This window comes from Mustela putorius, unplaced genomic scaffold (genome assembly GCF_011764305.1).
Source record: "Mustela putorius furo isolate JIRA1106 unplaced genomic scaffold, ASM1176430v1.1 tig00000083_pilon_pilon_pilon, whole genome shotgun sequence".
Lineage (NCBI taxonomy): Eukaryota > Metazoa > Chordata > Mammalia > Carnivora > Mustelidae > Mustela > Mustela putorius.
Window position 1 is genome coordinate 7,891,730 of NW_025421273.1, and position 25,503 is coordinate 7,917,232.

At 41.5% G+C, this 25,503-nt stretch overlaps 1 protein-coding gene across 1 annotated transcript in view; it reads right to left on the reverse strand.

Moving 5' to 3' along the window:
- Window positions 1–25,233, reverse strand: part of TBC1D9 (TBC1 domain family member 9) — a 122,188-nt gene extending 96,955 nt beyond the window's left edge. Inside the window, exon 1 of the mRNA XM_004768462.2 lies at window positions 24,805–25,233. Coding sequence (XP_004768519.1) covers window positions 24,805–24,934 — 130 coding nt within the window. The 5' untranslated portion in view covers window positions 24,935–25,233. The remainder of the gene's footprint in view (window positions 1–24,804) is intronic.
- Between the last annotated feature and the right edge of the window lie 270 nt (window positions 25,234–25,503).

Genomic DNA, 25,503 nt, shown 5'->3' on the forward strand with positions numbered 1-25,503 from the left:
ATTCTTTTGTTTTTTTTCTGTCTCTCATTTCATTATATGGCAATTCTATCATGCATTTAACCTTTCCCCTAGGAAGAGACATTTATGGGGTTTTCAAACACTTACTGTAAAACTAATGCTGCAAAATGAAAATACCAAATTTAAAAATTATGACCAGAAGTCAGGCTGAGAGTGAACCCAGACCCTAGGACGTAAAACACAATAGTAATCAGTTACTATGTTTGTGAGAGGCTGCCTCTATTCATTGCCCCAGCTGAAGACTCTGCCCTAGTTTTCGGGCCTCTGAGGGGTCAACGCTGGCCCAAGTCAGGCTTCACCTTCGATGCCCTGTTTGTGTCACTGCCCACAGCTGTGGAATGAGCCTGGTCCCATTCCAGTGCCCACTCCCGGCTTTTCAAACCCCAGCCTGGGGCAGAGTCTGGAACTACCTATGGGCCAGCACAAGAGTATGGACTATCCATGAGGACATAATCCCCATTTAGTACAAATAACAAATCTCCACCGAGGGCACATGCAGTTCCATCTGCATTTCGTCTCTCTCATTAAGTCTTAACCAAAACCAAGAAACTAATTTCAGCATAAAACATCTGTGCAGATTCTTGCTGAATCTAGTCTCTCTAGAGTAGGGGTGATGTCATACATTTTTGCATCTTTGGTGCCTAACAGGTGGTAAACACCTAAATCTGTTTGATGGATGAGTGAGTCAATAGATGAATAAATTGAATGAGCGAGTAATGAATTAGCAGAGAGTAGATATAGGGAAAAGGCCAAAAACAGCTCCTCCAACTCTACCGCATGCTGGTAGACTCCACTTGAGACATGAGCTGGCCTCTCCTTTATGGGTCTAATACCTCTTTGATTACACAGAAGCAGTATTACCATTTTCTAATTAAAATCTTTCTCCACTTCTAATGTTCTTTATCCTATTTTTCCGACAGACTATGCTTTTTAGAGTTTTCGTATGCATTTATTTGCGAAGCATTTGCAGGTATATTAGAGACAGCAATCTGACATTTGGCCCGCACCAAGACTAAAGATAAAATAAGTAGATTCTACCGGACTTCAGTTGATAAAGAATGTAATGTGGTAAACACTTTTCCATCAAATGGTACTGTGATTATAAAGGTCACTTGCTACATACTTCAGGCACATTCTTTTGATACCACGTTCAACATCAGTCAGGAATGTTGGCCACAGTCCAACCCAAGGAGGAAAGGAAACAATTTTCTCTCAAGTTCAAACAGCCTCTGAGCTACATGAAGGTCTGCATTTTACTTATTTATTTTACTTCAAATGGTAGAGAATTAACGGTTCTGCCAAAGCTTTTGATTAAGTTAGCCACTTTAAGAAAAGGTAGAAATCTACCTCCTTTGATGAAAATGTAAGCATATGTAATACAAATAAATGGGGATATTTACTGCCATTCTGGGGTCCATACCAGATTCTTCAGGCATTGCTTTGTTCCCCTTTGAATCTTTATCCTTTTTGGGTTTTCTCTATATCACAGTCCTCATTCACCATTGCTATGCACGTGCCATTAACCAGTTGCCCCATCTCTCCATTAACATTTCGGGTTTCACATGGTAACACAGTGAAGCCATCTCAGTGGATCTCAGAATGCGATGCCCTCATACAAGTAACATACAAGTAATAGGGGTAAGGATGTACATTAGCAAATCTGCTTTCCCGAAGATGTCAGGGACACATGTGGTTTGAACAAATCCCAGTTTTGTATTTGTTTTTTTGTTTGTTTGTTTTTAGATTTTATTTATTTATTTGACAGACAGAGATTCACAAGTAAGCAGAGAAGCAGGCAGAGAGAGAGGGGGAAGCAGGCTCCCCACTGAGCAGAGAGCCTGATGCAGGGCTCAATCCCAGGACCCTGAGATCACCACCCAAGCCCAAGGCAGAGGCTTAACCCACTGAGCCACCCAGGTGCCCCACAAATCCCAGTTTTAAGTTGACTTAACTACCACTAGAAGACTCTGGTGATGTGGACATGAGGCTGCATGTAACCATATTCCTCAAGTTCAACTTTTCCATCACAACAGCCAAGAGCCCACTGAAGGCACTAGGGAAGGTAGTCACTTCCCTTCTATGAAAGAAGCTCTACTTTCCTTCCTCCTGGTTTTCAAAGTAGCATAAAAAACAATGATGCAACAGGATTTTCTCCCTTACAGTGTTCCTTTGTAAAAAAAAAAAAAAAAAAAAAAAAAAAAAAAAAAATCTCCCTTTCAGGCAATTATTTCACGTGGGATTTGAGCAAGCACTCTATTTTGGAGGCACATCATCACTGACTCTCCCAGACATTCTTGTCATGACCTCTATGGGGCCAAAAATCTCAGTGTTAGTGAGTGGCAGATATTGTGTCTTCCCCCACAGACACTCCTGGCTACTTTAGACAGAAAAAACTTTCACCTGCTTGGTCTCTTCCCATAACTTCATAGAGCTTCACCTTTTAGTCCCACTCTTCCTGGAGGCACTAAAAGCTTTCACCTGAGTGTTCAGCCTTTGATATGATTAGCAAGATTGCTTGGGTCGATCAATGAGCAGCTCTCCCTCATCAGACCACTTTGACAATTAACACCTCTCCAACAGCCTGGTGTGTGCAAGCGGGCCACTCTGAGGACAAGGGCACCTAGTCAGGAAGAAGGCCTCCGGTCTAAGCTGTTGGAATCAGGGGAAATTAAACATCAGATACTCTGACGAATGACAGATCAGATGGCACTGTCTACCTGAGACAGCTACAAGAAATAGAACACACATTTGCTTGCACACCAAAGCCACCAACACACAATGGTAAGGAGCTGAGCACCACAGGTGCTCCCCATCCCAAAATGGAGAACACTGTAGATAGGCCTTTTTGCTGCCAGAACAATCACTGTCCACCCTCAAGAGACTTTGAACTGCTATTCTAAACAATCAGTCAGGGGCACGTGGGTGGCTCACATTGTTGGGACATCTGCCTTCAGCTCAGGTCTAGATCTCCAGGTCCTAGGACTGAGCACTATGTCAGGCTTCTGACTCAGTAGGGAATCTGCTTCTCTCTCTCCCTCTCCCTCTGCCTCTCCCCTCTACTTGTGTTCTCTCCATCTCTCTCTCTCAAATGAATAAAGAGAATCTTTAAAAAATAAAAGAAAGAGTCAAACACTACTTACCAGTCTTCAACGAATTCAAGTTTTAAAGGATACCTATCCATTACCCAAAGATGGTCACCACATTGGTACCCAGAGCATGGCACCATTTAAACTTACTTCCAGAAATGCAAGGGGGACAGGAGGCAGGTTGCATAGTGTTTCAGCAGGTGGGGTCAAGGCAGACTGCTGGGGTTCACACACCGCTAGCTCAAACCCTTATTGGCTGAGTGACTTTGGGCTCAGTCTCCTCCTCCAAAAAGCAGGAATCATGGTGAGTGCTACTTCTGGGGGTTGTTCTGATGGTCAAAGGAGCACACCAGACTCTCTGTAAGTATTCAACTGGTATTACGTATCATTATTATTAAGATCACTAATTATTATGAGGAGTCTCACTGCCCAAATCTAGACACTGTCCTCTGACTAGCCCATTTTAAAAAAAAAAAAAACAAAAAACACAAGCCTTTGAAATCACCAGAATGACTGATTCACCAAAGGGTAGATGGTTTGCAAACTGGTGCATTTCGTGACAGAATACCAGGTCTAAAACCCGGGTCCTAGCTCACAGGAAAACAATACTAAGCTAAATGTTGGCGAAGCACCTCAGCGACTCCAGACTCCTAATACATCCAATCTTAGTGAAAATCCCAAGGAGCAGTTATCTTTCTCACCTTACACCTGTAGGGGGGAAAAAAAAACGGAATTGGTAGCACTGGGGCTCAGAACCCCATTTCTTTCTTATTCCAAATCCTCTTCTTCCACTACATTAGGAAGCAAAAATGATTCCTAACTGGTGCTTTGGAACTCGAGTCTGAATCCAGTCAGAAGCAAGGCTCCTTGAGGCCTCCACTGCTTTCTGTCTATTGCCGAAAGGAGCTGAGTTCCATGGGGTGAACCTCCGTACTCTCACTGCCCGTTCTGGAACTCCTCTTCATCAGAGCCATGATTTACTGAGCTCTTTCTAGGCTCCAAGTGCTGTCCTCAACGCTTGCCATGTGTCATTGTAAACAACTCCAGTACAAGGGTACTTGGACCCGTCTTTGAAGGATGAGAAGACTGAGGCAGGGAAATGCAATTTGTCTCAAATCACACCAGCTTGGAAGTGAGTAGATTTCAAACTCAAGCACAGGGCTCTTTCAGGTCTCAGAGCAATGTCTGCATTGCAAAAAGGTACCTGGGTAAGAGGGATGGGTGGTGAATGGTGCTAAAATGTAGCTCAGCTCCATCTAAGGTTGGGGGGAGGGTCTGTGCTTTCCCAGCTACACGGCTCAGAAGGGATACCTTGACCTGCTCAGGGAGCAGCTTCAAAGCCATGCTCTTAAACACAAGTCTATACTCTTAAACACTACACCACGGTCCCTATGGGGAGTACCCGACGAAAACACAAACTCAAAAGAGCACTGATGTGTGTATGAATAATGCATTAAGAAGTAATGGGTTCTGAGTCATTAAAGGGGAGTGGGATTTAGAGGCATGGGCTAGATCATATATACCTTAACCTTCCCCTGGCTAACTTCCAGGACAGCAAGTCTCCATGGACTGTTGCTTATCCTTGTCAGACACCTGTCACAGGTCTTGTTTGGAAAGAAAACCACACACTAACCGGTACCTTTGTACAGCAACAGATATATTCCATTATGCAAATGTGTTCTGCCCTAATAGGAAGATACTCCTGTAAGATGTCTCAAATACATAAAGACCTTTGGGAAATCAGAACACCTTTCCCAATTAGGACACTCTCATTGTTTCTTCATCCAAGTTCTCAAACAAACCATTGCTCAGTTCCCATCTCATCTCATTAAGTGTTTATTTCATTAACTGAAATAAAATCTGGTCTTGGTCAGCTTGCTTCAGCCACACGGCCACCAGCTAAAACCGGTTTCAATACCGAACTCAAGTCTTTCAGAGCTGTTTATACCACAGGATGTAACACTCCACCGAGCCCCAGAATTCCTTCAGTGTTATCAGGAGACCAGGTTTTCTATGGAAAGTGTGATTATTAAACCAGTAACCCTTTGGGCCTAATTTCAAAACTGTTGAATAAATAGCAGGGAATGAACATTCCTACTGATACATTCCGACCAACAGCATCTATTTGTAAACTGTCATAATGGGCATCATGGTGAAACTGTACAATGCCAGTGTAAGTAACAGCCTGAGACTAGCCGGCTCCATAAGGCGTGGGTTCACCACTCTGCCCTGGTCCCATCACTCCTGATTGTCTTCCTGACGCCGAGATGAAGACCAGCTTCCACTTAGCACCTCGCACTCAAAAAAACTATGGTTATTGTTCAGAGTAATGAAATGTATCTCTATAACCATAAACGATATCTCTATTAAAGCTAGAAAAACAAAGAAAGAGAAAAAAACAAAAACAGCCCGAGAGGCCTGTATGTTTCAAAATATTTGGGAAAAGATATTTCTTTGTGCAATAAAGAATATTCTTAAGTGTTGAACATTTTAAAAAACTGACCTTTCCTATATTGACAATATCCCTCTTCCCTCCACTCCCTCCTTCCTCAGTCCCCTTCAAAAATCATTATTTGAGTTTAAAATGCCAGGAGTTATTAAACATCCAGTTACTAATCCCTCCTTTATTTAGCTGGTGTCAAGATCAGACTTGCCTTGGGGAAAATAAGAAACAGTCTTCCCAGAGAAATTTCTTTCTTTCTTTTTTTTTTAATATTTTATTTATTTATTTCACAGACTGAGATCACAAGTAGGCAGAGAGGCAGGCAGAGAGGGGGGGGGAAACAGGGTCCCTGCTGAGCAGAGAGCAGGATGTGGGGCTCAATCCCAGGACCCTGAGACCATGAGCTGAACCAAAGGCAGAGGTTTTTACCTACTGAGCCACCCAGGCACCCCAAAATTTCTCTTTCTGAGAGTTGTTTCCTAGATCCTTCAGGGGCTTGGGGGAGGGAGGGACTGTTAAGTCCTTCTTAATGCCTGGAGCTTCATTTTCCCTGTTAAATTTCAGCAAAGAACGCAACAACTTAAAACTACACAACACGAAATTCTTAGTGTGTGTGTTTACACTCATTTCTTCCCGATTGTTGCTGGCAGCCTGGGAAGCTGGATAAAGGGCTGCCCAAGAACAGGGAGGCAGGCTTCCTCCTCATTTCCTGCTTTGATTGTCCCAGAATGAAATCCTAACAAGGTACATGGAACTGTCTGACTGTGTGGGACGTAAAAATCATGCGTGATCTACTCCCGAAGAAATAAGGAATAGTCCGTCAGTTTCACTTAGATTTAAAAAATACAGGACCTGACAACTGGTCACTCCAGACAGTTTACTGAAACCAAACATTTTTCTTTTCTCTTCCTTTTTCTTCTCTTCTTTCCTCCCCTTCCTTTCTTTCCTTCCTTCTTTCTAAGGAACTTCTGTCTGCTCCTGCGGGCAAGTCTGTCTTGTGTATGCACTATTTCCACTTGGTGCTTGCTGTCACCAAGGTGAGGGCTGCCCAGTGGGTTCAGGATACTGTCACTGCAGCTATTGCTGATTTGGCAGAGGGGATGGAGGATTCTTTGGAAATACAAAATCTGGACCCCATATGAAACCTGACAGATGCTTTCAGCTTCCCAAGCACTTTCAGTAGCTCATTAGATCCTTACAATGAAGATGTCAGGTGTCTGGGGGGAACCACTCTTCTTTTCAGAAGGAAAATAGTCCCAAGGAAGTTAAGAGTCATGGTCACACATTTAAGAGCTAGCATGGGGGTGCCTGGGTGGCTCAGTGGGTTAAAGCCTCAGCTTTCAGCTCAGGTCATGATCCCAGGGTCCTGGGATCAAGCCCTACATCGGGCTCTCTGCTCAGTGGGGAGCCTCCTTCCTCCCCTCTCTCTCTGCCTGCCTCTCTGCCTACTTGTGATCTTTGTCTGTCAAATAAATAAAATCTTTAAAAAATTAAAAATAAAAACTTAAAAAAAAAAAAAAAGAGCTAGCATGGCTGGGTCTCCTTCCATTCTAGAAATCCCTTGAGGACAGCAACCACCAAGAATGTTCAAGCTCTCTTACTATGAGTATAATTTACAATGAAAGACAAATACATAATTTCTTATCAAACTCTCTCTGCCACAAACAATCTCAAACAGCAACAAATATTCTCTGTGACATTTACATTCTATTTGAAGAGCATCTCCAAGGCCCATTCAGAAATGACTAGGCCAATGACTAAAAAATCTTTTTGAAAATACTCTCGCTCCCTCTGTTTAAGCATTAGGGATCCTTTAAGACAATGTTCAAGCTGGTAAATATGAATAAGGAAAAGAAAGTGCTGAGCTAAGGACGTTAAAAATCTGTGTGCTCTTCTAAACTTTAAAAATGTCCGTCATTCTTCCTCTCCCACACCCCCTGCTTGTGTTCTCTCTCTCTCTCTCTGTCAATAAAAAAAATCTTAAAATGTGGGTTAGAAGCAGAAGAGAAATAGAAACCTGCAAGAGGCTTTTAAAAGCACACATGCTAAAAGTTTAGTACAGCTGTGACATCCAACTGTATACAGTCCCAGTAACAAACTGAAATGTCCACAAAAGGCAAAAGCTGTCCTCTGCAGCCCAAAGGTTCTATTGGCACTAAGGAAGGGGAGACAGATCAAAACACATTCTAGATATTTCTCTACCCAGGGTACAAGTGAAGTTATTTAAGTTGTGAAAAGGTCCTAGGGTGTTTGTGTGGTCAAACACATCCCTGAAGTTGGCATCATAAGGACAAAATTAGCAGGACCCCAAAACAGAACAGCCCATACGTTTATGAATCTTTTCAAAAACAAAATGACATAAGGCCTTTATGGAATCTGCCATGAAGATGGGGTTGTCAGAAGAGGGGGATACTGGCTCTCCCCAGGGAGAGTACAAGGAAGAGGGGGACAGTGGGCTCTCAGATACACAGACAAGAACAGACAAATGGTTCAAGTCACAGAGCAGATGGCACCCCGTCCTCAAGATCCCAGGTTACACTGGGGCGGTAACCTCAGGCCAGGACTGAGAGACAAGAGGTGACCCAGCTGAAACACAGAGAACAGGAAGAAAGAGGAGTTCGCAGTTCTTCGATTCTGAGATTAGCTTCTGGCAGTTAAGCGAGGTGGGGGGGGGGGGGTGGGCAGGCTCTGTAATGATTAGCCAGGCCATCTGCTTAGAACTGCACAAACTCGTCTGATAGCAGACCTGAAGGGGGCAAAGGGAAATGTCGACTCACTGTTCTGTATTTAGACTCCATTCCTCTCTGCCCTTGACCACAGAGGAGGAGAAATGATAAGGGAGAAACAGGGGAGTTACCTGTTAAAAGCTGTGAGCTCTACATTACAGAGCATCCCAGGGAGGGCTGCCTGCAAAGGGCATCTAGAAGGAAGGGAAAAGCCAGCTCCCTCCCTCCCTGGGCCCTTCCCTCTCCCCCTACACACACACACACACACACACACACACACACACACCCGCCACCCCCAGGATCCTCCCCACCATAACAAACTGAGAATTGTAGTTGAACAGTCCCACATCTGGGGATCAAGGTAAGAGTAAAAGAAGCAAGAGCATTTTTATCACTGTATTCAAGGACACGGATGTATTACCATTGTTTAAACAATATACAGCCACAGAATTACCTAAAAATGGATACGATTTCTTATAATGCATAGTAATCCTGGTAAAAGCAACAGCAATAAATTTCTGACAACTGCGTTGGTGGGAAATTCAGCACTGAGAAAGGTAAGACTATAGGGTATGAGCTCTTCCTTTACTTGATTCACAATCCACTTTAAGCAGCTAATGAAGTGGCAGAGCCTCTGCTCTAGAAAAATACACACTCTTAATGAATTCCGTAAGTCTTATGTACGATTTCAGGCCATTCCAGGACTTCCTCAAATCCCCACCAGCTTAAGTATTTCTAAAAGGAAAAAATGTCTGAGAAGTATGATCCTACTAAAAACTCAATATTTTTATACCCACAGAGAAAAGCAGATACTAAGTAGAGAAAATCTTCATGACATTTGACATAAATTATATTACTCAAAAATCAAGACTGTATGTCAAGTTTACATTTTACCTCCTTGGCGGCCATACATTCTTTGAGATTGATCTTACTCGTGATATGCATGGATACTGATTTTCTTTGTGGAATATTCATACAAACAGGGCTTGCCCTTGTCTGTCCTTCACCCAGAGTGTCAATGCTTCTTAACTGGAATGGCTCCATACTGTGGTCCCAAAGACAGCTTGCTAGAAAACTGGAAATGGGAAAAGTTTGGAAACCCTTTTAGGAAAATCGAGAGATGGTGTTTGGATTTCCACCCTGGTGTACAGGAGTCATGTAAAGTGTCACCCATGACAGCCGCTAGTCAGTGACATCACAGCCCAGGAAAAGGGGCAGCCTTGCTCCTCCTGCTCCCTTCATTTCCACACTCAAGCCTGCATTTCTAAGACTGGGGCTCACTTTGCTCCAGCTTCCTTTTGCTTTCCAAGTGCTTCCTCCTCTCTCCCTTTTAATCTTCCTTCTCCCTTTCCAAATTCAATCAAACTCAAGTACAAATCCAAGCTGTTAGTAGCAAGATCTCCTCAAGGATCTTACTTCTTTTTTTTTTTTAAGATTTTTTATTTCTTTATTTGACAGAGAGACATCACAAGTAGGCAGAGAGGCAGGCAGAGAGAGGAGGAAGCAGGCTCCCTGCTTAGCAGAAAGCCAGATGTGGGGCTCGATCCCAGGACCCTGGGATCATGACCTGAGCTGAAGGCAGAGGCTTTAACCCACTGAGCCACCCAGGCGCCCAAGGATCTTACTTCTTAAAGCATTCAGTTTCTTCATCTATAATAGAAGGAACATCTAACCTACAGGGTTGTTCTGAAAACCAAATTTGTGACATAGGATGAGTTCTAAGCAGAATGCCTGAACCACAGAAGGATTTCAGCAAATGTTAGCTCCTCTGCCTTTATACTTTATGATATTTGTAAAATTAATTTAAAAAATACATAATCAAGTGCTAATTTAAAAATATGACCAAAAAACTCAGAGCATTTCTCCTAAGATCAGGGATCTTAGGAGAGATGTCAGGGCAGGGATGTCAACTATCACCACTGCTATTCAAAGTAATACTAGAAGTCCTAGCCTCAACAATCAGACAACAAAAAGAAATTAAAGTTATCCAGATCAGCAAAGAAGAAGTCAAACTCTCATTCTTCGCAGATGATATGATTCTTTTAAGAATCCACTCCAAAACTGCTCGAACTTGTACAGGAAATCAGTGAAGTGTCAGGATATAAAATCAATGCACAGAAATCAGTTTCATTTCTTTACACCAACAACGCGACAAAAGAAAGAGAAATTAAGGAGTCGATCCCATTTACAGTTGTATCCAAAACCATGAGATACCTAGGAATAAACCTAACCAAAGAGACAAAGAATCTATACACAGAAAACTACAGAGTACTCACGAAAGAAATTGAGGACGACACAAAGAAATGGAAAAAAGTTCCATGCTCATGGCTTAGTAGAATAGATATTGTGAAAATGTCTATTGCATGCTCCTAGAGTAATCTACACATTTAATGCAATCCCTATCAAAATACTATCAACTTTTTTCAAAGAAATGGAACAAATAATCCTAAAATTTGTATGGAACCAGAAAAGACCCTGAATAGCCAGAAGAATACTGAAAAAGAAAACCAAAGCTGGTGGTATCCCAATTTTGGACATCAAGCTCTATTACAGAGCTGTAATCATCAAGACAGTAGGTACAGGCACAAAAACAGACACATAGATCAATGCAACAGAATAGAGAGCCCAGAAATAGACCCTCAACTCTACGGTCAACTAGAGTTGACCATAGAGACCAAAGCAGGAAAGAATGTCCAGTGGAAAAAAGACAGTCTCTTGAACAAATGGGAAAACTGGATAGCCACATGCAGAAGAATGAAACTAGACCATTTCCTTAAACCATACACAACAATAGACTCAAAATGGAGAAAAGACCTCAATTTGAGACAGGAGTCCATCAAAATCCTAGAGAATACAAGCAGCAACCTCTGTGACCTTAGCTGTACCAACTTCTTACTAGACACATCTCCAAGGGCAAGAGAAACAAAGGCCAAAAGGAACTATTGGGACTTCAATAAGATAAAAAGCTTCTGCACAGCAAAGCAAACAGTCAACAAAACCAAAAGACAACCGACAGAATGGGAGAAGATATTTGTAAATGACATCAGATAAAGGGCTAATATACAAAATTTATAAGGAATTTATCAAAGTCAACACCCAAAGAATAAACATCCAATCAAGAAATGGGCAGAAGACATGAACAGGCATTTATGCAAAGAAGACATCCAAATGGCCAATAGACACATGAAAGAGTGCTCAATATCACTCGGCATCAGGGAAGTACAAATCAAAACACAGTGAGATACCACCTCACACCAGTCAGAAGGGCTAAAATTAACACATCAGAAAATGACAGGTGTTGGCAAGGATGCTGAGAAAGAAGAATCCTCCTACACTTTTGGTGGGAATGCAGGCTGGTGCAGCCACTCTGGAAAACAGTATGGAGGTTCCTCAAAAAGTTGAAAATAGAGCTACCCTATGACCCAGCAATTGCACTACTAGGTATTTACCCCAAAGATACAAATGTAGTGATCCGAAGGGCCACCTGCACAGCAATGTTTATAGCAGGAATGTCTACAATAGCTAAACTATAGGAAGAGTCTAGATGTCCATCAAGTGATGAACAGACAAAGATGTGGTATACATATATACAACGGATTATGCATCCATCAAAACCCCGAAATCTTGCCATTTGCAAGACTTGGAAAGAACAAGAGGGTATTATGCTAAGCAAAATAAGTTAATCAGAGAAAGACAATTATATGATCTCACTGATATGAGGAATTTCAGAAACAAGACAGAAGATCATAGGGGGGGGGAAGGGAAAAATGAAATAAGATGAAACCAGAGAAGGAGTCAAACCATAAGAGACTCTTAATCTCAGGAAAGAAACTGAGGGTTTGTGGAATGGAGGGGGGTGGGAGGGATGGGGTGGCATTGGGGAGGGTATGTGCTATGGTAAGTGCTGTGACCTGTGTAAGACTGATGAATCAGAGACCTGTACCCCTGAAACAAATAATACATTATATGTTAATACAGAAAAAAATATGGCCATAATAGCAATGCTTTGAAATTTAGCTTTTAACCATATATGTGAAATTTTATTCAAAGATGTTTTTAAAAACACTGTATTTTCTATTATTTACTATAGCAATAGATACGTAAATGTTATAAAATGCCAGTGGGGTGAGAGATGGTAAATGAATCAATGATTTCTTCTTTTTATGCTTTAATGAAAAAAGTCCAAATACAGGTCTGTTAAGTCTTGCTCAATTTCATTAAGGACTACCTTGGTTCCTCAGTTAACAGAGATTAAAACGACTAATTGGTACTACTGAAATGGAAATAGTTTTCCTTATTAAGAAATATTACACACAGGTAATTTAGGAAAAAACTAAATGCGATCAATAAGCGTTCACTTTCTGTTGTTCAGAGTGTAAACAGAGATGAGTCTGTAACTCTTAGAATGAGGCGGGTGAGAGGGGGTGTTTCACAGACCTCACCTCTTGGACTAGACAGTTACCTGTCCAGCTTTGTGCTCCTAGGACCCACACGGAAAGTTAAGAGTTGATTCATCTAAATGCCAGTTCCTAGTCCAGATCTCCAGAGGAGTTAGAAAGAACCTAAATGGAACTCTAGAATGGATCCCAGCTCTCTTGAAAGGACACGTGAATAACCTAAGAGTAAAAGTGTGAAGGAAAATTGAAGAAAGTTAGATGCTGGTGGCAACTTTAGAACACTTTTAAAAATGAGTGGTGTTGGGGCGCCTGGGTGGCTCAGTGGGTTAAGCCACTGCCTTCGGCTCAGGTCATGATCTCAGGGTCCTGGGATTGAGTCCCGCATCTGGCTCACTGCTCAGCAGGGAGCCTGCTTCTCCCTCTATCTCTGCCTGCTGCTCTGCCTACTTGTGATCTCTCTCTCTCTCTGTTAAATAAATAAATAAAATCTAAAAAAACAAAATGAGTGGTCTATCCTCTCTGAGCTGTCTAGAACATACATCTGACAAGAAAGGAAAACAAAGAAATAGGGAAAGTGGGTGAAGGACTTCTTTGTCATTCTCCGGTTTAACTGTTAGAATCCATGTTTCTAAATTACAAACTCCTGACTGACTAATAACCACTTATCCATATAGAGAGAAAAGGTAGCCCCTCTCTGCCTCCTATCCCAGACTTCTCCTTAGAAGTTCCACTTGCCAAAGTCAGAATCATTCGCGCACAGAGAGAGGCGAGGAAAGAGAGACAGAGGAAAGAGAGACGGAAGAAAGAGGCAGGACAGTGGGAGGAGTACTAGGTTTCCTGACAGTTTTCAAAAAGTGCCTGTCCTGGAAGGGAAGGGGGAAAAGGGAGGTATACAGAAACAACTTAAAGTTGTTGATCAAAAATCACATTTAAAAAAAAAATTTCCATCTTCCAAAAGCCTGAATATGACTTTGCTTTTTTAAGCTGCCTAAATATCAGTCATCCATTTGCTTTGACAGCGCCCTTTGAAAAAGGCAATGTCTCTGTAAACTGCGGACTTTTCCCAGGGCTCACACACTGGTGTGAATTAGTTAGGGGTCAGCTGCTTCCTCACACCTCCCCTAGATCCTCCTCAAGGGTAGAACAAGGATGGGCCATCATCTGTGAATGGCTCTTTATGCTTCCTGTACTTTACATATCTTAGCTTAAATAGAATCTTCACAACAGGCACCTAAGGATTATTCAGCCATTTTACATCAAGAAATCAAGCTCAGAAAGGAAGAGAAACTTCCTAAATGCTATCTCTTGGTCAAAGATGGGGCTGGGATGTGAATCCCAAGGTCTGCTTACCAAGGGATGGACTGGAAAAGACCAGAGCCCTGTGACGTGACCATGAAGTTGTGCAAAGAGCAATCCTGGTGGTTTTCCAATTTTCCTGTGGCATTCTCTACACTCTGCTGTGCCCTGGAGCACACATGGGCTTTGGCCTCGGATACCCAGAACTCGGTGGTACCTACCAGAGCTATTGGCATAAGCTACCCAGTTCCGAATGACAAAGTCCTGATTTGTACACAACTACAAAACAGGCTTTGTGTAGGCTTTTGTGCAGGTGTGGGAACCACCCCACAACTGAGAACCTGATCGCTTCCTAAGATGGGATCCCCATGCGTGACGGCAAAGCAGAATGTATACACAGTGTCCCTAGAAGAGGTAAGTACCAACCCTCAAATTTATGCAGGAAACCCTGGAGTAAATATTCCCCTCCCTCCTTTTTAAAGAATTTATTATTTATTTATTTATTTAAGTAATCTCTACCCCCAGTGTGGAACTCGAACTCACACCCCATGATCAAGAGTCAAACACTCCTCTGACCGAGCCAGCCAGGCGCCCCCACCACCACCTACTTTTTGAGACCAGTTTACAAAAACCCGAAGATGTCAAAAGCCATCTCAAATCCTACACAAATTATATGCATTCACCTTTCAGCTTCTTTGTAGAATAAGGTAAAGTCTCAAGACAAATTGGAATGGGTGATTAAAGCATTCTGCAGACAAAATTCTTTTAACGTTCATCCTAACAAGCAGAGGGGGGAGAAATTCATGGAACAAGCAAGCAACACCTGCTTTTACCTAATCATGCTCCTTGCTAGTAATGCTTGTTTATTTGTATTATGAGCCAACTCCATATACAGCTGTATTAGACGGTCCATCCCAATGCAGAATCACCAGTTGTAACATTAGACTTCATTAGGAACTAACATATAAATACAAATGCTTTTATATATAAGTTAATCTACAAAGAAAAACTTTTATTGCTAAATGCAACTAGAGCCAACTTTGCTGATAACAGTACTTATGAATTAGCAACATGAAAGCATTTACCCTAAAAGCAGGTACCTGTTAACCAGTGAGGGCTTTAAGAGCATGGTTTTATTATTTCTCTCACCACTGGGAGTTCTTCATGCAGGAGAGGAAAAACTTTCCTTGACTCTTAGGATCCCTGGCTGGGTCTGAAAATTAAACTGACAAAGGTAACAGGGAAAAAAATAAGAATTTTACTGAATTTGTCCATGTACATGGAAGCCTTCACAGGAGATTAAAGAAAGAAAGAAGTGGCCAGGGACGCCTGGGTGGCTCAGTTGGTTAAGCAGCTGCCTTCGGCTCAGGTCATGATCCCAGGGTCCTGGGATCGAGTCCCACATCGGGTTCCTTGCTCGGCAGGGAGCCTGCTTCTCCCTCTGCCTCTGCCTGCCTCTCTGTCTGCCTGTGCTTGCTTGTTCTCTCTCCCTCTGTCTCTGACAAATAAATAAATAAAATATTTAAAAAAAAAAAAAAAAAGAAGTGGCCAGAGCAGGAAGCTTTTATAGCTTTTAGTGAAAGAAACTATACTTTGTGAAACACTGACAGAACATGAGGGTTTGGGCTAGGAGTAATCCAACTAGAGCTAGACAGTCCTCATCTTCCTTAACTAGGAAGGTAAAGGTTATCTTAACATGGTTTATTTACAAATTCCTCTGATGCTTCTCTGGGCTAATAGGAGTCTGTCTCCAGGAAAAGGGGAATTTATTTCCTGTCTTAAAGTGAAAGTGAGAGCTTTTTCCGTGTTTATTGTTTCTTAATTGCTTTCAGCTCAAAATAATTTCTGTGTCAGAGACATGTTTTTAGGGGATAGCCTGGTTTTCTTCATCAGTAAGCAAATGGAGTATTTCTCTAGTTGCAAAGGTCTCCCTGTGATTAAAAAAATCCAATTCCTGGGCAGTCCAGTGCTGAATCTCCAAAGGAAACAATCTGAGAACCTTAGTCTTCACTAGAATCATTATCTCCTTGCACATGTTCTTACTTTTCCCAAATTTATTGATACAGGTGTGATCACTAGGTTATTAATGAAGGGCTCAGCAAGAGAATCTTGCCTTTGCCTTCCTTGTATACCTTTATCAAGTTCAGCACCCATAATAGCTGGTACTTAAACACATTTCTGACAGAACTGCTTATAGCGGATATTACATTTTTGATTTCCGTAATGAGAAATTGTCTTGATCTTTTGGTGACATCCTCTAACTTGAAGCATTTATGTACTAATTCACTTGGGATTCACAGAACTCCTGAAATTGCATGTAAATTTTTGGGGGTGTTTTCATTTTTCTGGAGATAGCATCAATAGTTTAATATTTGATTCTCAAGGAGACTAGTAAAGAAAGTAAGATTAGTCCACACCATTATAATTAGTTTTGTAAAGAAAAATAAATAAATACAAAATCTAATAGGCCTTTAACTTACTAGCCATGACCACGGCGAGTCATACCATCTTTCTGACACCTTATTTTCTTTTTGTAGAAAATGGAAATAATAATAGCAGCCACCTTATAATGGCACACAAATTAATTTGCTACTAAGGACAACTATACAAAAGAAATAAAATATACCTTAAAATATCAAAAAATTTTAAAAAAGAGAAATTACTTCACTTAGGAAAGAGAACAGCTCAAAGAGAAGAGCCTTACATATGGGATAGCTATTATTTTGGAAAGCCTCTGACTCTTCTAGAAGGCACTGCTGAGTGGCTGAAAGTCTGGATGTGCTTTTAACAGATTAACAGATTAATAGAATCAGTGATTGGGAAGACAAGGATAGGAATCAGTGCCACCAAAGAGGTAGAGAAACCAATGATGCTTCCCTCTCTTTGCTTTGGGATCTGCAAAACCTACAACCTAATCACAAGTGTGAGTCTTAAGGAGGCAAAAATCACCGTGGTTAGAGCTCAGTTTTGAAATATATCAATACCTAAAACTAACGTGATTTAGGTTTGCAACTGCAAGAAAAAAATTCTCTCATATCAATCATCTGTTACTTCAGATTACTTCTACAAAGCAGAAGTACAATGTCCAGCACATAATCAAAAGTAGCCAGGCACACAGGAAAACATAACAGCATGAATGAAAACTGGAGGAACAAGAGACAACACAACAAACCCACGTGGGCCTTGGGATATGGGAGAGAACAGAGACTGTAAAATAACTATGCTAGCCATGCTCAAGACAGATTTTTTTTTTTTTTAAGATTTATTTGTTTTAGAGAGAGAGAGAGAGAAAGCAGGGAAAGGAGCAGAAGGAGAGGGAGAGACTCTCAAGCAGAATCCCCGCTAAGCGCAGAGCTCGATGAAGGCCTTGATTTCACAACCCTAAGATCATGACCTGAGGCAAAACCAAGTCAGACACTCAACTAACTGAGACATCCAGGTGCCCCCAAGATAGATTTTTTTAATATTAAGAGTTTTGATAGATAACTGGAATTTATAAAAATGAGCCAAATGGGAATTTTCAAATTTAAAAAGTAATTCAGAACAGGTAGGCTTAACAGACTATATACAGTTAAAGAGATGGTAAATTAAAACATATACCAAAAGAAAGTAACCAAGATGAAGCAAGTAAAAATCAGAAAGTAAAAGACATAAAAGATACAATGAAAAGATCTAATATACACATAATGGGTATGCCATAAAGATGGTAAGAATGATTTAAAGAGACAGTGGATGAGAAGTCTACAAAACTAATGAAATAAGTGCTACTACATGAAGCAGGACTTTTAAAAATCCACAAACAGCTGGGTCATAATAAAACTGCAGAAACCCAGAGGGTGGGGAACAGGGTACCTAGGTGATGGACATTAAGGAAGGCAGGTGATGTAATAAGCACTGGATGTTATATGCAACTAATGAATCACTAAACTCTACCTCTGAAACTAATAATACACTAGATGTTAATTGAGTTTAAATAAAATAAATTTTTTAAAAACTGCAGAAAGCCAAAATCAAAGAGAAAAACTTAAAGGCAGCTAGAGAAAAAGGCATGTTATCTACAAAGGAATATTAATTCAGAGTGACAATTTACTCCTCAAAAAAAAAAAAAAGAAAGTAAAAAAGAAAATCATTAGACAATAGAACAATATCTTAACCATACTTACAAAAAAATTAACTGCCAATCATTCAAAACAACAATATCCTTCAAGAATGAAAGGAGAATGAATACATTTTCAAACATAAAAACAAAATTCTTCAGCAATAGGCTCTCACTACGGGAAACAGAAAAGGTTTTTGGTTTTTTTTTTCCAGGCAATAGAAAAATGATTCCAAAAAAAAGCACAGAAATGGAAGAAAGTATAACAAAAACTATAAACATATGTGGAAATGTAGACTTAAAAATAGTAGTAATTATATGTTTTCATATTAAAATATGTAAGAATTAAAATACACTAAAACAATGGTATACAAGTTGGGAGAGGGGGGCTGGTAAGTGGAGTTAAAGTATTCCAACATCCTTTTGTTATCTGAGAAAAAATTAAAAGTACCAGTTTTAAAAAATTAAATAAAATGAAAGTACCAATGAACAATATACTTTGTAAATTAGGGAATGCATTATAATCTCCAGAGTAACCACTAAAAGAATAGTGAAATGAAAATAAAATTTCTAGCTAATAAGGCTTGAAAATGTAATCACTAAAAAAAAATCCCATAGCCTACCAAAAGTTAAGAAAAATTAAAAATAGAGCAGAGAAAGCACTTAATAAGATAGTACAGTTAAACCAAAGTCATATGTACACTGACTAAATAATCAAATTAGGAGACAAAAATTTAAGCTGGATTAGGGGAAAAAAAAACTCTGTTATTTATAAAAGACACCTAAAATATCACTGTACATCCTACAGATATAAAAAATGAGAATATTATAAAAATGAGATTATTAACAAATTTATGCCAAAATATTTGAAAATCTAGATGAAAAAGATAAATCTAAGAAACAGCTTATAAAACTGACAATAAAAGAAAATTTTAAATTATTTGAATAGTTGTCATACCATTCAACAAACCCACGAATAAAAGTTCAAGGCTAGACTTCTTCACCAGTGAATTTTGCCAAACATGTTAAGATGAAATAATATTACTATCACATAAACTCTTCTAGAAAATTAAACATAGTGAGCTCTCTCCAACTTACTTTTTTTAAAAAAGATTTATTTATTTATTTGAGAGAGAGAAGAGCACAGCGGAAGGGCAGAGGGAGACAGAGAGAGTCTCAAGCTGACTTTGTTAAGTGTGAAGCCCCAGGAAGGGCTGGATCTCACTATTAGGGGTCACAACCTGAACTGAAACCAAGAGTCAGATAGATGCTTAACCAACTGTGCCACCTAGGTGCCCCTCTCCAACTTAATTTTTAAGGCCAGTATAATCTTGATATCACATTTCAGAACAATGTTATGAAAAAGAAAAAGTACAATCCAATCCTACTAATTTATAAGGACGCAAATTTCTTAATTAAGAGATTAGCCAAGTGGGGGATCCTGGATATAAGGTCAATATAAAAAATAATAACAATGTCTAGAGGTCAACAAAGAAATGATTAGAAAATAAAATTTTAGAGAGAATTTTTTTTTTTAAGTAAGCTCCACAGACAGCATGGAGCCCAACATGGAGCTTGAACTCACACCCCTGAGATCAAGACCTGAGCTAAGATCAAGAATCAGAAGCCCAACCAACTGAGCTGCCCAGGAATCCTAGAAACTTGTTTCCTTTTTTGAAGGATTTTATTTATTTATTTGAAAGAGAGTGGGGTAAGGAACAGAGGGAGAGGGACAAGCAGACTGGGCACTGAGCACAGAGCCTAACTCAGGATCCCATGAGTTATCCCATGACAATGAAATCATGACCTGAGCTGAAACTAAGAGTTAATGCTCAACCAACTGAGCTACCCAGACACCCGCAGACACCCTAGAAAACGAAATTTTAAAAAGATAAAATATACAGTAGAATGAAAAAGTACAAAATATCTAGGAATAAATCTAATAAAATATGTGTAAACCCTCTCACAGAGAACTATGAAACATCATTAGGAGAAATTTTAACAGATCTACACAAAGGAACATACCATGTTCTTGGACCAGAAGACTTTTGATACTATAAAGATATCAGTTTTCTCCAAATTTATTTATAGACTCAATGCAATTGCAATCAAAATCCCAACAGTTTAAGTTTTTATTGCTGCTGTGGTTTTGTTTTGTTTTGTTTCAGTGGAACTTTAATACTTTGATTCTAAAATGCTGTGTAAATGTAAAAGACAAAGATAGCTGAGAAACTCTTTAACAACAACAACAAAAAAAAAAACAAGATAAGATAAGAATACTTGATCAAATTGGGGCACCTGGGTGGCTCAGTGGGTTAAAGCCTCTGCCTTCGGCTCAGGTCATGGTCTCAGGGTCCTGGGATCAAGTTCCGCATCAGGCTCTCTGCTCAGCAGGGAGCCTGCTTCCTCCTCTCTCCCTGCCTGCCTCTCTGCCTACCTGTGATCTCTGTCTGTCAAATAAATAAACACAATCTTTTTTTAAAAAAATAAATGTTTGATTAAATGAATGTAAACTCTTACTATAAAACTACAGTGTGGTCCTGGAGCAAGAATATTTTAATAAATAAAAGAAAGAGTCTAGAGTCCTCAAACAAACCAATTGTCATATATCTGGTCACTTGACTTATGACCAAAGTAGCCCTACAGAACAGTAACAACAGATTTACCAATATTCATGCTGGGACAACTGGATATCCACACAAATTTTTAAAAAATAAAACTTGACCCCTATCTCATACAATATGCAAAAATTAATTCCCAGTTAACTGTAAATATAAATTTAGATCTTAAAACTGAAAAGTTCCCAGAAGATAACATTTACCTCAATCTAGAAAAAGACTTCTTGAACAGGACATAATAAAACACCAACCATAAAGAAAATGGAACCTTGGGGCGCCTGGGTGGCTCAGTGGGTTAAGCCGCTGCCTTCGGCTCAGGTCATGATCTCAGGGTCCTGGGATCGAGTCCCACATCGGGCTCTCTGCTCAGCAGGGAGCCTGCTTCCCTCTCTCTTTCTCTCTCTGCCCGCCTCTCCGTCTACTTGTGATCTCTCTCTGTCAAATAAATAATAAATAAAATCTTTAAAGAAAAAAAAAAAGAAAAGAAAATGGAACCTTTAGGGGCGCCTGGGTGGCTCAGTGGGTTTTTAAAGCCTCTGCCTTCGGCTCAGGTCATGATCCCAGAGTCCTGGGATAGAGCCCCGCATAGGGCTCTCTGCTCAGTGGGGAGCAGAGAGCTTCCTCTCTCTCTGCCTGCCTCTCTGCCTACTTGTGATCTCTGTCTGTCAAATAAATAAATAAATAATCTTAAAAAAAAAGAAAATGGAACCTTTAAAGAATTTGGACATTAAAATTAAGCAAGAAATCACTCTCTCCTTAAGAGAGTGAATAGGCAGGCAAGCAATAGAATGACGATTTTGCCATTCGTAGAACCAACTATGAACTCCTCCCCAGAATATATTTTAAAAAATACTGATAATCAGTAAGAAAAAGACAAACGATCCAACTGAAAAGTGGGAAAAAGACTCAATCATGTCAGAATATTTCAGATGACCAATTAACATGAAAAGGTGCTCAACCTCATTAGTTAGGAAAAAGCAAATGAACTCCACAATGTGATATTTCTATAAAACCATCCGAATGGTAAAAATTACAAAGACTGATGATATTGTTAAGAATATTGTTAAGGATATGGAGCAAGGGAAATTCCCAAATACTCCCTGCTGTTGGGAGTATACTGGTACAACCACTCTGGAAAACAGTTTGGTTTTATCTGCTGAAGTTGATGATACACATAACCTATGAGCTAGTAATTCCTCTTCTGGGTACAGACCAAATAGAATTGTATGCTCACAGGCACCAGAAACACACACAAGAAAGATCATAGCTACCTTGCCTTTAATGGCCCCAAACAAATCATTCAAAGATCCACCAATAATACAATGGATAAATATGAACAAATGACTGTGGTATACTCATGTAACAGTATTCCATACAGCACAGAAAAATAAACTACAGCCATAAGCAACAACATTCATAAATAGCACAACTGCAATGCTGAGCAAAGAATCCAAACACATGAATGCATACTCTGATTACATTCATTCCTCATTCAAAAAACAGGCAAAACCAAAACATGTGTTTAGAGATATGTTGTCAAAAACAAAAAACGATATAGAAAAGTAGCAAACTGTTAACAAAAAAACTTCCTTCAGTTCTCAGCTCAAGTGTCACTTCTTCAGGGAAATGTTCCTTGCCCCCATGCCTACCCCCTTTCTCCAAGTGGGGTAACCAACACATGTTCCTCTCTTTTTTGATCAGGACCAGTCATTCTCAGTTTGTTCCCACCTCCCAGATCCATCCCTCAGAGGCTGATCCTTAGGGACTAGATCACCAGAACATCCTGTATAGCTGGCTTTCTTGGATGCCACAGATCAAAGACAGTGGCAGAAGCTAACACCGTATGAGAAGTCAGGCATGTCCTCTCCACTTCCTTTTTGCTGTGCTCTGTGTTTCTTTCTAGCACAGTCTGCTTCTTAGGAAGCTCCAAAACCTCCTACCTGGGTTCAGCACACAAGGCTTCCAGTAACATCATTCCTGCCACCTGGGCTGGTTGGGGGTAGGGGGGGTTGGGGGGTTGGGAGTGGGTAACAGTGCCCCCCCCACTGGGCCTTTCTCTGATTCTGGTAACCCTGCCTCCATCTTTCTAAATTGTCTTTTCACCTATTCTCTTCATTTGGACTAGGTTTGGTTCTATTTTCTGCTGGGACCCTGTGAGTAGCAAATATATATTAATTTATATTAATTTATGTAATTATTTTATCAACACTTGTCCTCTCCACAAGGCTGTGAGCTTCACGACACTGGCGCTTCAGACACTGCCAATAAATATTTGTTAAATGATTTAGTAAGTTGATGAATGCAGGAAGAAGCTCACGTTAGGATCGAAATATGCTATACATCGTTCAAGGATTTCTAAAATGTTCCTGCTACATTTAAGGCACCAATCTATCTGAGCAGACATTTTTCCTCCTGTAGTTGGAAAAAAGCCTTGGTTGGCAGGAATATTTTTACTCGTTATAATAATTTCAATCATTCTAGCAATGACTGCAATAGCTGTAAAAAGATGTAACTGTATCTTTCTGAAGTAAGTTATCAATAATGAGATTCCAGGTGGACTGTGGTTAGGTACAGTTCTGAGTCAGGAAGAACATAATAAAAATATTAACTAGGAAAAGAAGGCTCTGCATTTCTGAATTTCTCATAACCTACGGCATATGACTCTAGAAAAGAAATACTACTTAGTAGTTATACAGTGTAGGATGGTTAACTCCAGGCAGGAAATGTTCTTTGTTAATACAATAAACTACCTACTTTACTTTGTTGTTTTAGGCTCAAAGGACAATCTGGGCTGATCCCAGTATGAGATATGCAAGCTACATACTAGTGTATATAGTTAGACAACTTCTACAAAATGAACTGGAAAATTCTGATTCTACCCCACTAATCAGAATTTCCAGAATAGGGTCTGGAGCTCAGCATACTGCCTTCTCTTTTATGGCAGAAAAAATGTAGAAAAATCATTAGGTATAGGCAATATGATATACTAGCAAAATCCTTTAAACCCACATATGCCATAAAATGTATCACTTGAATTTTAATCTTGAGGAAACTAGTCTGTGAACTATAATCGTAACTAAATACATACCATATCAAAAATTTTTAGTTCATAGCACAACGCTTTGAAAACAAAAATTTAGCTAGCAGGCAAGCTCCCAGAGGGTGATACATTTTGGACTCCTAAGAGGTCAAAGTTCATCTCTTTTCTGCAGTTTCTTTCCTAGTTAAACCTCTCCTATTTCTTCTGCTAACTTCATGGTGAAAAGTATCCCAGTTCTCTTTTTGCTAACCACCATGGAGAGAGGGAAGGTCCAATTTCTCCAACACGGTATGAGTTCAAGATTATTTGTAACCTCCGAAACAAGCAAACTAGTTAGTTAATAACGAAGGCTTTTCTAATACAGCACTACCTGGGATATGGGTCTGACTTTACAATCCCGAAACTATTAGGCAGGGGGTTTTAGTAGGAGTTACGTTGTTAATAATAACTTGTGAGGGGGTTCAGTGATTGAGTTAAAATAGTTAAAATGCAGACACACCGGTAATTCTTTTTACAACCAGATAACTTGCTTTATAATGTCGAATTAGGTACAACAACAACAAACACAAAAATCCTTTTTCATTCTCTTCGGTCATAACTAATACGCGAAATGACCACACCAGCCTCTTACTGATTGCTTCCCTGGAAACAAAAGAGCATTTTATACGTGATCCTGCCATGATCAGCAAAAAGGAGGCAGGAAAAATTAATCGTCCTCTACCCCTCTTGCCCATATACAAAGCGGCATTTTTAAGGGGGAATAGGCAGGGGTGGGGGGCGGGTAGGGAGGAGTACTGCATTCAATGCATAAGGGCTGCTCCCCCCCCCATCTCCATTCTCATCAACATCACCCACTTAGGGGCGCGCGGTACTCGGAAGGGCCCCGTAGCCTGACAAGGTAAGAGAAGAATCACTCTCACAGACTGAAAAATCACGACTCCTGATGCCTTCCACGCACCCAAGTGGGGTGGGCCGCCCAGCCCCAGGGGACCGGGCGGCGTCCCGGGTGCCCGCAGCCCAGGGCCGCGGGCGGCGCCGCAGCGCTCCGGCCCCCCTCCCGCACCGACTGGCCGCGGGTCCTTACCCGCGAGTCCGCCGCCGCCGCCTCCGTCGCCCGCGTGCCCCTTCCTCCGCTGCAGGATGAAGTAGGGGTTGGCCCTCTCGGTGATCCACAGCGCGTTAGCCAGCAGCACCTCTTCGGGGTTCACCCACATGTTCCCGGGCGCCGCGGGCGGACACACAATGGGGCCGCGGGTCGGGTCCTGCACACACCGGCGCGCACAGGCGCGCACTCCCGGGCACACGCGCGCCCTCTCGCCCGCTAGGTGCGGCGGCGGAGAGCGACTTCACCAGCCGGCCGTCCGCGGCGCCCGGGCCACAACAAAGCCCCCGCGGGAGGCCGGGGAGGACGGGCAGGACGCGGGCGCGGCGAGCAGCATCCTCCCCGCGGCGGCGCCGCCCCCCGCGAGCCCGGGGCCGCAGACGCCCAGGCCCGCCGCCCCGCAGCCCGACTCCCGCCTGCGGCGGCGCGAGGAGCGGGAGGAGGAGGAAGGGGAGCGGGAGGAGGAGGAGGAAGTGGCGGCGCTCAGTCCCGGGATCCGGGCCCGCGGCGGGCAGGGCTGCGGGCGACAGAAGCGCACACGGCCCCGCGGCGAGGGCCGAGCTGGGCTGCGCCGCGGCTGCTCTCGGAGCTCCGAGCCGAGCTCCGGGCCGCCTCCGTCTCTGGCCGCTCCGCGCAGTCCAGGTCACCGCGCGCTAACACTCCGCGTCGAGGCCACGGGCA